This window comes from Anoplophora glabripennis, unplaced genomic scaffold (genome assembly GCF_000390285.2).
Source record: "Anoplophora glabripennis isolate ALB-LARVAE unplaced genomic scaffold, Agla_2.0 scaffold9, whole genome shotgun sequence".
In the NCBI taxonomy this organism is placed as follows: Eukaryota; Metazoa; Arthropoda; class Insecta; order Coleoptera; family Cerambycidae; genus Anoplophora; species Anoplophora glabripennis.
Genome location: NW_019416258.1, coordinates 1,444,461 through 1,460,561, shown reverse-complemented (window position 1 = coordinate 1,460,561; position 16,101 = coordinate 1,444,461). Strand labels below are relative to the sequence as shown.

General features: G+C 32.4%; 1 protein-coding gene across 1 annotated transcript in view; it reads left to right on the top strand.

The window, feature by feature from the left end:
- Positions 1 to 632: 632 nt before the first annotated feature.
- Positions 633 to 16,101, top strand: part of LOC108909139 (protein DVR-1 homolog) — a 29,164-nt gene continuing 13,695 nt past the window's right edge. Inside the window, exons 1-2 of the mRNA XM_018713379.2 lie at positions 633 to 877; positions 10,625 to 10,736. Coding sequence (XP_018568895.1) covers positions 743 to 877; positions 10,625 to 10,736 — 247 coding nt within the window. The 5' untranslated portion in view covers positions 633 to 742. The remainder of the gene's footprint in view (positions 878 to 10,624; positions 10,737 to 16,101) is intronic.

The following is a 16,101-nucleotide window of genomic DNA, read 5'->3' as shown; positions in this document are numbered from 1 at the left end:
AACAACTCTATGAAAATCTCGTCAAATGAATTATGGCTGTGGAGTTTATTATGTAATGGAAAACAAATACAGGTGTAAGAATTCGCTCTGTATTCGTAAGGGGATGTTTCGGTAAGTGAAAGCGATGGAAATGATGTCTAAAATAGAATAGAATAGTTTCAGGATGTGAAAAGCGAATCTACGCCACTGCTGTATTTTCGTATGTAAATAATGAGAATGAGTCACCCACCCTATATTGTACATTTTTTCTAAGAATTTCTAATGTTTATTTTATTGGTTATTTTAGTAAATCGTGTAATTTATAAAAAGCAAGAGTAGGAAAGGTAATGTATTAAACTATTAAATAATAAATAAATGCATGTATTTATCAGGAGGCAGCGCAATGAAAAGTGGAATGAAAGAGTTAAGTAACCGGCGGTATTCGCTGGAAACACACAAAAGACCAGGAAATAGTCCTTTATCAGAAAATCAGCCCGCGTGCTACAAGCCATAAGGACTGTACGACAGGGTGTTTTGGATATAGGTATAATATTTCCAGAAAGTAATATTCCCCTCCTCATATATAAGAGTGCGAGTGGCTAGTGGCGCGTGAGTTAAAATCCTGCCTCACATCGCATCGTTTACTACGGAGAGCTAGTCAGGTTCGCGTATCATTTACGCGCCCAGTGCTGTGCATAAGTGCATGTGCAAGTGCATTTCAGTGTCAGGTGCAACTAACTGATGCCGGCTTTAGCCCCCGGCTATGGGCGGTAATATTTGGGCTACTATAGCGGCGTGGACGTCATTCTGTCTTGTGTTAGTGTTAAGTGCTGCTGCTGCTGCTGATCACGGCCTCCTCCAAGACCTGGGCCTTAACATTCTTCCAGATATCTCAAAGGTACGGCCCGTATGCTCATGCTTAGCCGGTCTCTTTAGATGGTACATTCTTTCCGGTACCGTCAGGTATTTCCCTATCCTAGGGAATTCCACCGCACGTACTCACATAACCGGAGCAGGCCACAAAAAATTCCAACCTACTATTATTGCCATGCACCTCTTACTGAGATAACTTTAAGATCCAAAATAGAAACGGGGACACCTCGCTTAGGCAATACGCTGTATAAACAAAATTTCCACCAAAAATATAATTGTATTTATTTTCGTATATTGCCCCCGTTGGCAAAATCGCCCACTAAAATACACCCATTTTTATGGCTTAAAACAAACAAAAATGTACTCCTTTCTTGAAACTAACATTTTTACCCTCCAAAAACACTACCTTGTAAAATTTAACCAAAATGTAAATATTACCTTTAAATTAACTTACTCCGTTTAAAAGTAGGTACAAAGCTAATAGGTTAAACCGCAACAGATGCATAATATGAATCATTCATTCATTTTCCGATAAAAACTCTCAAATTAAGGAGAAGCGGGGCTAATTTAAATTTAACCGTGTTCCTGTTATGAACTATTTAACATAAATTCAAGAGGATGTGGTGGCTGAAAAGGCGAGACGTCTCTTTTAAACATAAAAATGCATATGTCCCTCGATGTGTATCACGCCGTAAACATAGTACTATATCCGGTAACTTTGATCAATGCAGTGTAACCTACTACAAAAAATAGCAGGAACTATTTTTATTCATGGTTAATGAGAACCTCTTGAAATAAAAAAAGTGAAAATATAATTAACGGGTGATATAAATATTTTTAATAGGATGTTTATATATAAAAAAATATTTATCGCTTAACAAAAGGACGTCTCAATTTTTTTTAATTCGCAAAAATACCTTTGAATTGAATGAAGCGTGGAATTTGTATTTTTTACAGCGCACCTAGAAATAAATACATATTCGGTACTTTTTGGGAACCAACGATTGCGGTCAAAATAAGTTAATTTTGTTTCACATCCTCTTTCTGTCTAAATAAACAATAGTTTATTTTTGTTTCACAACTTGACGGAATTTTTTATCGACTAGATCAACTTGGGATATCACACTCTGATTGTTTCCTAAGGCACTAAAACAATAAATTAATTTATATTACTTTTATTTACATTTTCTTCAGATATGAATTATGTAGACGTTTTTTTGCAGCAAAACTTGTCCATTAATTATTGTAATATACATTTTTACACATCATCACTTTCGTCACAATTTTGACAACAATCTTAATAACATAATCCTTATCTATGTTTTCTGTGCTAATAAGCCAACCTTATTTTTTGTTTTATTCTATATCCGTATATCAAATATCATTTGATGAGAATTTACAAAAAAAATCGGGTTAAACGCTAAATTTAAAAAATGCCTATATTAAATAAATAAAATTCAATCGAGTTAAATTTCTTAGAAACAACTTTATCAAATTATTCGCCCGTCCCTCTGTATAACCGGAATGTAAAAATATTTCAAAAATTCTTGCAGATTTATTTATAAAATTGCGCTTGGACGGTCGTACCTTTCACTTCCTGACTCATGACCTCTTTTGCGGCGTTAAAAAATTTTGTTGTGCCCAAAATGGTGCAAGGGTTTTTGTTAAGTTGTATAATTATATTGCAGACAGCCAATTGTGGATTAATTGAATCACAAACAGAGGAACTGCCATTGAACGGTTTCGAGTAATTCGTAAAAATCTTCGGTTTATTTTTGTTAAGGAAAGGAAATTGATTTCTGAGTCTATAAATAACTGTGAAAGGGGTATTGACCTAATATTTAATAAATTTAGACAATAGAGATGCCCCTACATTTATTCGTCCCTATTTAACAAACAAATAAAAACAAAAGACCAGAGGTAAATGCACGTGTTTGTACCTGTTGGGTTTCTAACACGTCTAACAAAAATAACGAAAGATGTCAATCACCGCTAACCAAAGCTCAATTTGGGTGCTGCATTACTAACTCTGTTTAGAATTATTAATGTTTAGCTCACGTGTACCTGTGATTGATGTTGCAATTGATATATAAATAAATTTCAACATCTCTAAGTACGAAAATTCTTTTTTGTAGTCAAGCTGTGTAAACTCAATCCCATGTAATAGATGATTTTATTATACTGCCCCATCGGGCATGATACACGGATATAACTTAAATAATAAATTAAAATATGTATTGATAATTGCGTGTATCCTTTATTATAATGAAATTGTCTTATGATAATGAATTTTAGAATAATATCATATCCATTGACCTTTATCAGTGAATGTTTCCTGTCTTAAATAAAGGACGCACGCTAGTGGAATACTGAGTTTTTTTCAGTGAAATCATAGGTCCCATGTCATCTTAACTACAAAGATAAAGATTTAATCAATGCCTTTAAAGTTAATAACATACATCAACACAATATGCAATGTGGCTCCCTAAGCACATTTTTACTAAAGTTTCGATTGTAACAGTTTTTGGCGCTAAAAGGTATTCAAATTTTGACCCCAGATCTTTTGCAAATTGATTCCTGTTCGTATATTTGCAATTCCCTTATCAACTGTCTTTGGATTGAGACGGTCCCGAGTGTCGAAAACAGGAAGAACACAATTCTGTCGATCACCCTTCGAGGTAAGGTTAAAGAGTACGTGTGATACGGTACGTCTGCATTACAGTCAACTCCTATTTTAGTACATACGTAATCTTGGAGGATGAGTAAATAAAGTTGGTTTTGGAATGCTTTCAGCTTAAAAAATAATAACACCTGTGATCATTTTCATATTAATTCGCTTGAACGACCACATTTCTTAGAGGCAAACAAACCTTTCTTTGTTGTTTTCTAATAAAGGATGGTTATGATGATGCCATTATAAGCTCATTTTGACTGATTGATGTGTGTCATACACGATTTTCTTTATGACATGTATCCGTGGAATTGTGCAATGTATACTAGAAACGGCGACGTACTCACTAAGCGCAGCTTTGTACTTTAACAAGAGAACTTTCTCTGTTCTGTCGGACATTCGATTATTTCTGTTTTTACGTTAGCGGGTAATTCACAGTTGATAACTGGTTGGTGTTTTAAATATTTTACCGATTTATGTAAATGCCGCAGGATTTATAATTGACTCCTAATGAACCCAAACGTACCAGTATTGTGCCAAATTAGTGTTATAATTCCTTGGAAGACCCAGTCCTTTCGAGAAACAAGCGCGGGTTATTGTATATTAATTCCCTGGAAATATTAGTGTTAGTATTTTTTTGTGAAGGCATAACCATACATGCCCAATAATATGATGTACCTAAAGAGTACAAATATAATAACGTATGTTTTAAAGACTAATGTGCAACTTTTTTGGAATAGACCTTTTTAGTAGTGACGTCACATACGCCAAATAGTGCACATTGTCATGAAGAATTACTCAATATTTTTACTAGATCGATTTTCGACCTTATGTACATTGGACATAAGTGCCAAAAATGGCTTCTTTGTCATGACATTAAATATTGCGATATTCTGGCAATATTCGAAATATTTAAGAAGTTTCAAACACCAAATGACAAACTAATAAAATTATAGAATTTATATATTTAAATTTATAGATATAGATTTATATTTTTTTATTACTTTTAGAGTAATTAGTAAATTAAAATTATATCAATGTTACTGAGCATGCGTATTAAAGATAATTTCATGTTTCATGTTAGCGAAGTATATTCAAGAAGAAGTTTGGTTCTGGTTAAGAGTACGTCTATAATAAACCACTTGAAGAAAAAACACCGGATAAACACACCGACACAGTACAACGTCAAGAAAAACAATAAAGATACTTAGTAGAACTAGAAAATACCAAGATTAAACAAAACAAGAGAAAATACGCTGATGGTGACAGCGACAACATATCAACAAGATGTCACCTGGTATGAGGTTATTCTTTCCGAGCATGAGCATTAGGAATAACAGGGCTAATGTTTTACTTTATTTAAATTTTGGAATATTCATTTATATCGTTTTTTGTAAGTTTTAAGCACATTAGTGTATCTATTTTACCAAACACGTGTTCGTTGTTCTTAAATACTTCCAAATCCTTGTAAAAATAAATTAATTTGATGTTGATCATTTTTATAGAATCTATCTACAGGGTCGAAAAGTCCCCATGGTTCATCGGCCGTTACGTGAGAGCGATAAAGTAAGTCATAGAAATCCGTGTGATAGAGAAAGATGGGTATAATGAATGCGTCTAATAGTCACCTCCCATTTCGCCCTTCCACAAATAAGAAGTGGATCTTATTTGTGGAAGGGCGAAATGGGCGGTGACTATTAGACGCCTTCATTATAGCCATCTTTCTCTATCACACGGATTTCTATGACTTACTTTATCGCTCTCACGTAACGGCCGATGAACCATGGGGACTTTCCGATCCTGTATGTAAATAGTACACAAGGGTCAGATTCAGTCTGTACAATTTTAACTATGACAATTAGTTGCGGGTTGCCTAAATATGTGACGTCACAGTAAAAGAGTCTATTTACCCAATTTATCTCCTACAGTTTCCGAGATTTCCATGAACCATCCTGTATAATGGAATGCCTGAAATCTCGAGTATTAAAATATTTGCTTTAGTTCGCTACCGAGTAATCTTCAACGCCTATAAAATCGAAGGTGTAGTAAAAAATTATATATTAGTGTAGTACTTATAGAGAGTGGCCCAATAGTGTGACAAAGTTCAAAGTTCCCTTATTATAAATTATTGAAAATAAATATTTTATGGGAGTGATGCACTTAAAAAAGTTCACATTTTAAAAATATTTTGAATTATACAGGGTGATGCATTAGGACGCAACATCTTTAAGGTGGTTTTTCTTAAATGGAACATTCTATATATTTTTACAAATTTGTATTCTACAGAAAATTCTCTTTCTAGCGATGTATTTGTTTTTTGTATTCGATGCGGCGATGCCAAGTTATTTGAAAAAATAAGATAATTTTCGCTGGGACGGGGTTCTGTAAATCTATTCTCTGTGCAGGTACTACCAGTAATTAAGAAAAAGTATTTTGTAACGCATGCGGACCAAAGATGTGGACAAATAATAAAACAAAAACATCTTTATAATTTTGTGTTCTACACATAAGCCCCAGTTTAGCGAATGTCGAAGGACGTTTTCACGGTTTTTTTAAATGAAACACCCGGTATATTATTTTATTTTTCGATTAATATGTTAATACCCTATGCCTAAAATCACTATTTTCGGAAATATTGGTACTTTTCTAGTACTTTAATTTTGCAAATTTTACTTTTTATTATTCTAGTAGGCCATGAGTTTGCCATCAAATAACAAAATGTATAATTTATCCTTTATCCGCCAACAGTAACAAAATTAAAATTGTTAAACTAATTGTTTTTGTCCAGGGCTAACTTGATGGCAATTAAGAAAAAATTGATAAAAACCATAGAAAATCACAAATACCTTAAAAAGTTGTCAGGCCGTATGGAAAATGTATGTTTTTTTCGAAATAATAAGTTAGTCAAACAACAGAGAAATGCTAAATTGAATGATTAAAAGTAGATTTTAACAAAATTTAAAATGAATAAGGAATTACTACAAATGAACAGAATCGAGGAAGTGTTAGTAATAAATTAAATACTTAGTATAAAAAGAAAAGAAATATAAATAGACACTAACTAAATAATAATTTAACTATCTAACAAAATGTTCAAAGTGTCTTCTGTTAAATTTAAACTCCCATCTATTTTGCGAGTGCATTCTCTCAGAATGCGGCTTTTCTGTGGCAAAATAATGAAAATTATGTCAGTTGACATTACCATTCTTATGAAAGGACAAAATCTGTAAAATCGCGTTCTATTCTAATTTTCTTTTGAACTCACTCGCAGAACAAATCGTCTTCTACAATCTTCATCACTTAATTCCTGCAATAATTGTACATGATATAGATGCATTTTATTGTCTTTTAGTGTTCTTTGAACAGATGTTCTTCCAATATCTATTTGAACACCAATTTCTCGTTGACTAATATGAGGTGACAGTCAAAAGAACGTTTAATTCATTTTTTTCAGTGAATGTTCGTTTTTTAACATTTTTACAATAAGCTACAGTACCGGAATGATCAAAACGATCCATTACTTTTTCTAAAAGTTCGTACACTGGACTGCCTTCTCTGTGGATAGCGTTGAGGATAAATTCGTGTTGCTAATAAAGTATTTTTTATCACTTGCACCCAATACATAAATCATATCAAGAAGAAAAGTTCATTTTGAAGCATTTTCAAACTTACAACCCAGCAATTTACACTACTGATAATTAAACAACAACAGTAAACTTGCAGATTTTATTATTTTATGTCAAACTCATGGCCTACTAGAGTAATCAAAAGTAAAATTTGCAAAATTTAAGGGGTTTTGCTAGAAAAGTGCCAACATTTCCGAAAATAGTGATTTTAGGCACAGACTATTACTTACAAAATAATATACCGGGTGTTTCACTTAAAAAAATCGAGAAACGGGGCTTATGTGTGGAACACCCTTTACAAAATAATAAAGATTTTTTTGTTTTGTTATTTGTCCGCATCTATGGTCCGCATGCCTACAAAATACTTTTTCTTAATTACTGGTAGTACCTGCACCTGCACAGTGGATAGATCTACAGAACCCTGTCCCAGCGAAAATTATCTTATTTTTTCAAATAACTTGGCATCGCCGCGTCGAATACAAAAAAACAAAGACATCGCTGGAAAGAGAATTTTCCGTAGAATACAAATTTGTAAAAATATACAGTGTTCCATTTAAAAAAAAAACACCTTAAAGATGTTCCGCCCTAATGCTTCACCCTGTATAATTCAAAATGTTTTTAAAATGTGAACTTTTTTAGGTACATCACTCCCATAAAATATTTCTTTTCAAATCTTTGTAATAAGGGAGATATTGAACTTTGTCGCACTATTGGGCCACCCCACCCCATTAAAAATGTCACATTTTGCTTCCTCAGAGTGTAAAAATACCATAAAGTGCATAGGTCGAAAATATCAAAATTAAAATTTTGCTTCCTTTTGACAATAATAAAAATTTAATCCTTCGGAGATTAAGTGACACTTTCCTGAAACCAGGGAATAAAACAGCACTTTTAGCAGCAGAGCGGGTTAATAGTGCTTGATAAAATCAAAGATTTGTAGACCGTAGACGTTTTTTGTGCCTCAAAGACAGTCGTCGTCCTCGAAATATTCGTGGTGGTAAATGAAATAAACGCCCTACTCGCGACTATGGAAGGTTGACGGTAATTTTTAACTCGCAGGATGCTGTACTACTAATATAGTACGTTTACCACAATAACATATGTCTGTGCAGTAATTAAGTTTATTGTCACAAGTACTTCGTGGTTAATTTAATATATATTTACCTATTGCCGGCGTGGTATTTTAAATGTTTCAAAGAACAATTTTAATAAACGTTTACGGAAATAAAACGGCGCGGCATGCTCGCCAGTTTTAATTACATCTAATGCCGTTTCATAAGAATTCCAAACAGCTAAAAATGTATCATCGTTTCTCGAGAATTTCTAAATTTATTTTTACCATATCCGCGTGCTCGTGACATCTACCTATGTTATTCATATTTTTACGATACGTGCAAGAAATACCAACTGTCACTTGTCATAATGGCAAAGAAAACATATAAATAAATAGGCGGCGCGGTGGATTTTTAACGTATATTTGTTTGCTTTGGGGGGCGCCAGTGTTATATATAAGCGACGCCAGAGCCGCCTCTGCAATTTGTGCTACTATTTTCTGTCCCACCTTCAATGATAAATACGAAATTAATAGTAACTTAAGAATTTTATTCATGATTTATCGGTTGGTAAAAAGTGTACGAAAATTTTTGTGGGAGCCGCGAATGAAAATTACAGTAGGAGTAATAGGCAGTAAAAAATTTATAATCACGCACAAGTTGCTATTTAGGAGACATGTTTAAAAATTGTTAAACTCCGTGAACAACGAAACTTACATTTGCAGTTTTAAACTCGGATAACCCTTTTATATTTAGACGTATTGTTTGAAAAAATCGGATCAAAACAGTAAAATAGGTTGGTCGTTCAAAAATAGAACGTAAAAATTTAAAATTCATGTAAGTAAAATACATAATATTTTCTATTTATTTAAAAATAGTACAATGTCATTGTACTAGTTATTTTGCAAAGCGTGTAAAGGATTTTGTTCATAATAGATATTTAGTATTCCAAAGTCTAGACTTTACAAATATGTAGCTTAAAACCACAATACCATTTTTGACGTAACCGACAGGTCAACTGAATAAATAACTATAAGCCAGTTTAAAAAAATAATCCTCACGACATTTATTAAATAAAATAAAGTTCCGTTTACGTAAAATTAGTTCCTCTGTACAATTAAATTTCGACCAAATAGAAGCCTTTAAGCTTTACATCCTTTCTTTTATTTTTAAATATGAAAGGAGTTAATATATTCATGAATATAAAATACGTGTTCATCAAGGCAATGACAGAAATATTGATTTATATCTATTACATCAAAAGACAGTTTTGGGTTCCTCAGTCAGTTTTCTCAGAACTAGAAACTAGAACATCTATATAAGATGGCGATGATGTCTTAGTGAAAGAATTTATAAAAAGATTTCATGAGTTAATACGTAGGTACCGGTGTACACTTACCTTTGTGTCATGACGTGGTTTTATTTACAAGAAATATTTGAATCTTCATTCGTTAGGTAATAATTTTCGAGTTGGGCAACCTCATCTGTTCCGTTTATCTGACCTTTCGTTTAATTTAAATCAAAAGTGTCCTTAAAATAAATTATGATAAACTTAGTTTTGAAAACAGAATTACATAGCTGAAATTTATAATTAAATGTAAACAAATCGCTGCCAATTATATTTGGCTACAATATTTCTTCGTGTTTTCATTTATTTTCATATGTGGCGTCGCGTCCAGATAAGTACTTAGAAAAAACTGTTTTCTAACCAAAACTATTCCGATAAAAAATGCGGATACGTTTTTGACTTTTCTTTACGTTTTATAGACAGGAGATGCCGCAACAAAATACATTAACAAGATATCCAGCAGGCCTTGTTCTAATTAAAAAATAATCCCATGTCATTATAACTTTCTTGATGAGAGCCACATTGCATGCTGAGAGAAGGTTTCTACTGAAACTTGAGATAAATACCTAATGATTAATACTCATCTTGTGACTAATTTGCGCCTTTTTCGAAAACAATTTTCCAACTTAAAGTCATTTTTATAACTACAAATAAATCAGATACGATCTCAAAAGCCATAATCAGCTTAGAAGAATTTCCAGTTATAAGAAATCTGTTAAGCAATGCCTCATACATAGGATGGTATTAAATTAATATTCGATTAATATATTTAATTCCCTACTATTAATTACACTTTCAAGTAAAATTTTATGGTTATCTGCCATATGCTTAAAATATTTCCAACAAATCTTGTAAGATAAATTCGTTAACAGATTTATTTAAACAAATAGCTTATCCTGGGTTTTAAATTAATTTTTGCGTTCAATCAATGCCTGTTTCAATGTAATTTACAAAAAAATTAATAATTTTCACACCTGAGCCGAGTTGTGTGGTGAAAGTGGCGACGTATTATTATTTTTAGTTACATTTCGTACTAACTATAAATACTTATTTTAAACATCTCATTTTTCCACAGATTAACATAAGTTTGGACGAGTACACCAGAATGATGAACACCTACCTTCAGACACGTGAAAACTCCGTAGACACTGACACCGCCATTCCTAAACTTATCACATTCAACGTAGGTAAGTAAATTCTGACAGAGAAAGCGTTAACCTTTCAGGATATTAGTAAATTGGCATAATACAATATAAAACTTAAAATTCTATGTTGCGAACAAAAATTTGTCGAAAACAATGGTAATAGATCTTTTTAGTAGTGACGTCACCTACGCCAAATAATAGGCAACCCGATAGTTCACATTGTCATGTTTTATTTGGCAAGTTTCAAACCTCAACTGACAAACTAAATGAATTATAGAATTTATATATTTAAATTCATAGAACAATTTTGACTTTTATAATAATTAATAAATTAAAATTATATCAATGTTACTGAGCATGCGCATTAAACATAACTTCATGTGAGCGAAGTAGCCTCGCAACAGGATATCATTCAAGAAAAGTTTGGTTATAGTTAAGAGTACGTCTATAATAAACCACATGAAGAAAAAAACACTCGATAAACACACTGACACAGCACCACACTAAGAAAAACAATAAAAATACTTCTTAGAACTAGAAAATGCCAAGATTAACAAAAGAAGAGAAAATACGCTAAACGCTAATGATGTCAGCGATGACATATCAACAGGATCTCACCTGCGTATGAGCCTATTTTTCCGAGCATGCGCATTAGGAATAACTCGGCTGATGTTAAATTTTTACATTATTTAGATTTAGGAATATTCTTTTACATCGTTTTTTGTAAGTTTTAAGCACATTAGTGTATCTATTTTACGAAACACGTGTTGGTTGTTCTTAAATACTTCTAAATCCTTGTAAAAATAAATTAATTTGAATATGTTCATTTTTAGTATCCATCTAAATAGTACACAAGGGTCAGATCCGGCCTGTACAAATTCAACTATGACAATTTGTTGCGGGTTGCCTAAATATGTGACGTCACACTAAAAGAGTCTATTAAAAAAGAATTACTATATTAAAATGACGTATGTATTACATTATAGAAAGCAGATATCTAGATATGTGTTAACAAATAAACTATATTTCGAATAAAGCGCATATACATATAATGGTCGAAATTTTCTTAAATCTGTGTAAAGTATAAATGTTTTTCGGTGCTACCACTTTTTTTTCGTGATAACAGTAATTTTATTGTTATATAATATGTGCGTAAAAATTACAATAAATTGCCCAAGCACTGACGCTGTTCTCGGCGTCGAATTGCCTCAAATGGTTTTATATCCCTTTACAAATTTGCTTAATCTTAATTTCGTACGTTTTGTACAAATATTATGCCTAGGTGTGAACAATTTATCTAGCAGAAATTCCGTTGCCCCATAATATCCCCAAAATATGAATCTGAATCATATTTAATTTAAATTGGAAAGGTAGTCGTTTTCTTCAGTAGTTCAGACAGTTCGAAATGTACTGATTAAGCACAGATTTCCGATATTAAATATGTTTTCCTTGCATAGAGACGAGTGACGAGGAATTATTCACACCAGTTCCGAGGATTAAAAGAAAGAATGGATGTGTCTCTCAACAGACCTCAAAGAGAACAGTTGGTCAATTCTAACGATACGACAATTTGCTTTCCCTAAGAATAGTTCCCGCTCTTCCAAACAAATTGTTCATATTTATTTGTTTAGATAGAAAAAGTAAATAGTTGATTTGAAACGTCACAATGTGGAATCTCACTCGACCACTGTTTGAGTTATATCATTCACAAGTAATAGAAAAAAAGAGCTTCTGAATGAATATGTGACATTTGTTTTTACAAGACCTTGCTGTTAATAAACATCATAAAAAGAATTAATGGAACGGACAGTATCCTATTCCGTTACCATAAGGTTCTAAATAAACATTCAAAAGTGTGTTGAAAGATACCTACTACATTTTTTTTAATTATACAGTTATTTTATTATTAGCTGGTGTTAAGGTGTCAAGCTTGTTTAAATTATGCTGAAAATATAATTTCGAGTTGGTCAATAATTATCCAAAATGTTTGACATAGTTTCGAAATTTCATTTTAGCTAAAGTTTTGAATTTTTAATAACCATGTTCTTTAAGGCTAGTCATTACTTTAGAAAGTGCGCCTTGAGTCATTTTAGACCAATAAGCCTAAACCAAGTCACTGGATTTCGAGATACGGGGTGTTGAGGTTTTAAAAAATACCACATTTATTAAAATATCTCCGAAATCTTGATGATGATTTTTTAGAAGTATGTACATTTAATTCCCGATGTTATTGTTATTGCTAAGGAAAAAGGTATATTATAGGTTTTTATTAAGAAATTGATATTTTTAGTCGTTGTAACTCAAAAGGTCTTGCTTCTCGGACAATGTGGAAAACCCACAGCCTCATAGAAATAACAGTCGGGGGAATTAAATATTCAGATATCCATTAACTCTTCAAAACACCCTGTATCATTGACAAACATTTTAAAACGTAAAGAAAATTGATTTGAATATGGAACGGAACTGTCTATTGTAAAAGAGCTACTGCTTTTCGAAAGACGTGCGATTAGTTGTCTCAGCTCACTGTAGCAGCAACTGATTTCGGTACACTTGTTGCGATCGACCGAGGACCAGCGTAAGTCGTTCTCAAGGCTGTGGGACACCCAGTATACAGTTTATTCGAATGACGCGAACCCACTGAATGTAACTGAAAGAACAGGAAGCATCTTACCGGGTGTACCTACAAGGTAAAACCTAGTCATTCTCCAGCGAAAATTCCCAGAAATTTGAATAAAAAAAAATAGTTCAAACGCTGTTATTAATATAGAGTTAAATTCCAATTAATTACAAGAGAATTCCAGCGAAAACGTCAACGTTCTACCATTTAAAATGTATTTAAAGAGAAACATACCAAACTCAGTTACCTTGCTCTAGGCCACAGAAGTGGCGGCAGGCGGATGTTGCATACCAGGCAGCTACACTGGACGCTTACGTCATTGGTTAATTACTCATCGTATGGTTTACCCACTTACCCGGTACACGCCAACTCGATTTCTGAAAACTACCCTTGCGTGGCGGGTCCTTTAAAAACTTTAAACGCGATGGGTCAACATTTGGAAGGATCAGGACTGGCAATATAAGAAATATTTAAGAAGCTTCAAACCCCCAAGTGACAAACTAAAAGAATTATAGAATTTATATATTTAAATTTATAAAACAATATTGACTTTTATAGTAATTAATAAATTAAAATTATATCAATGTTACTGAGCATGCGCATTAAAGATAATTTCATGTGAGCGAAGTAGCCTCGTAACAGGATATCATTCAAGAAAAGTTTGGTTGTGGTTAAGAGTACGTCTATAATAAACCACATGAAGAAAAAAACACTCGATAAAACACTGACAGCACAATACCATGAAAAACAAAAATACTTAATAGAACTGGAAATGTCAAGATTAAACAAAAGAAGAGAAAATACGTTAATGATGATAGCGATAACCCTGCGTATGAGGCTATTCTTCCCGAGCATGCGTATTAGGAATAACACGGTTAATGTTAAACTTTTATTTCATTTAAGTTTAGGAATATTCTTTTACATCGTTTTTTGTGAGTTTTAAGCACATTTGAGTATCTACTTTACCAAACACTTGTTGATTGTTCTTAAATACTTCTAAATCTTTATAAAAATAAAGTAATTTGAAATTGTTCATTTTTATAGTACACAAGGGTCAGATTCGGTCTGTACAATTTCAACCATGGCAATTTGTTGCGGGCTGCCTAAATTTGTATCGTTACACTAAAAAAGTCTACTACGGCAATGGCTTGTGCTTGTCTAAAGACTGTAAACTATGTGACATTAAATCCGGTAAATGCCAATTTTCTTGCTTTTTCCTAAATTAAAAAAAAATCTATTTGAAAAAGTCGATATGCAAATTTTCATTCAGCATTTCTTTCATGTCGAAAGTATTTTAATTTTTCCCGCGTTAAACTTTTTTAACTATTTTTTCCTTCAGTAAGTTATAATAACAAAAAACTGGCAATTTTGAGGTATTGTCACACAAAAAAGTATAAAAAGTAATTAAAATAAAATATCGCTCAAAAAATATATTTTTATAATGAATTTTAGAATTTAAATGTCAAATTTGACGTATACAAAGTATCGTCACATTTAGAGGTTTGATTTTACAATTTTTAGACGTGTACAAATGATTTATGTAATTGTTATTTTTTTATACCGTCGAAAAATTATATTTGCATATGTTTAACGTAATAATTTACTTAGTATTCATGAATCCGGTACTCGGGTATTCATAAAATACCTTTATTACTCATGAATACTATTTCCGAGTACTGAGTACTGAATACATGTCTACAACTGGTAAATACTGTCAAATAAAAGTATTCAATACCGGAACACTGATTAAACAAATATCGTATTGAATACCAGCTCTAGGAAAGATAAAGATACCAACTTAACTGTTGGATCAACCACGGAGATGCTGTTTTGTTTGAAAATAAACGGAAATGTCCTGATTTCTGCGGGGATCCAATAAAATCACAGTAAACCGTGAAAAAGCTTAAGATATGTACCAATGCGCCGATAAATCAGAAACAAATATTCGATTATCTAGGAGCGTTGATGGATGTAGATTGGCTTTACTATCGTAGTAAACTATACCAATGTCAAAACCAATATTTAGTTATTTTCACTAGATAAATCAAAAATGTTAATGAAACCTACCTACTTAACAAATTACACATAAGCTGATGAAAGATTTAAATGTACGCTACCATCTGTTTATTGTATGTTAGATTGTGTGCTATAAATCACTCCTTTTTGAATTTAAAATTAATTTTGATTTATTTTAGGGCTACACGTCTAGAATGCCATTCGATAATTGTTTGTAAATTTCAGGGTGGGAAACAATATCTCCGGTGATTGCTGATGTGGCAACACGACTCTACACTGAAAGCTTATAGGCTGTAAGCTTGTTAACTTTTTTCCTCTTGTAGTACTAACAGCAGGGAACCAATTTCCATTTATATCGGGTTTTGCATTATGCACGCGCGGTCCGTTTCAACGGAGATGACTGAGTTAAAATTATATTTTACATATTTAGACTTAGCGCCCATTATGAAATTTAAAATTAGTTATTTTTATCCTCGTACGAATAGGCACGTTTGCGCGTATTTGTTTTTAACGACTTAATCGAGTTAGTAAAATTTAGACGTTAATTGCAAGTATAGTTTTAGTGAATATAACAAAACCGGACAAGAACGAGTTTTATTATATCGCTTGATATTATATTCATGATTTATAGTCTCAAAATTGTAGCGCAATAGTCCAGGTGTAAACATTCAACACCTGAAAATTATAAATCGTCAAATTTATCATTTATAATCCAAATAAAAAGCACCACTTCCGAACACATGAAAAATTATGTTATTTGTACAAATTTAAGGA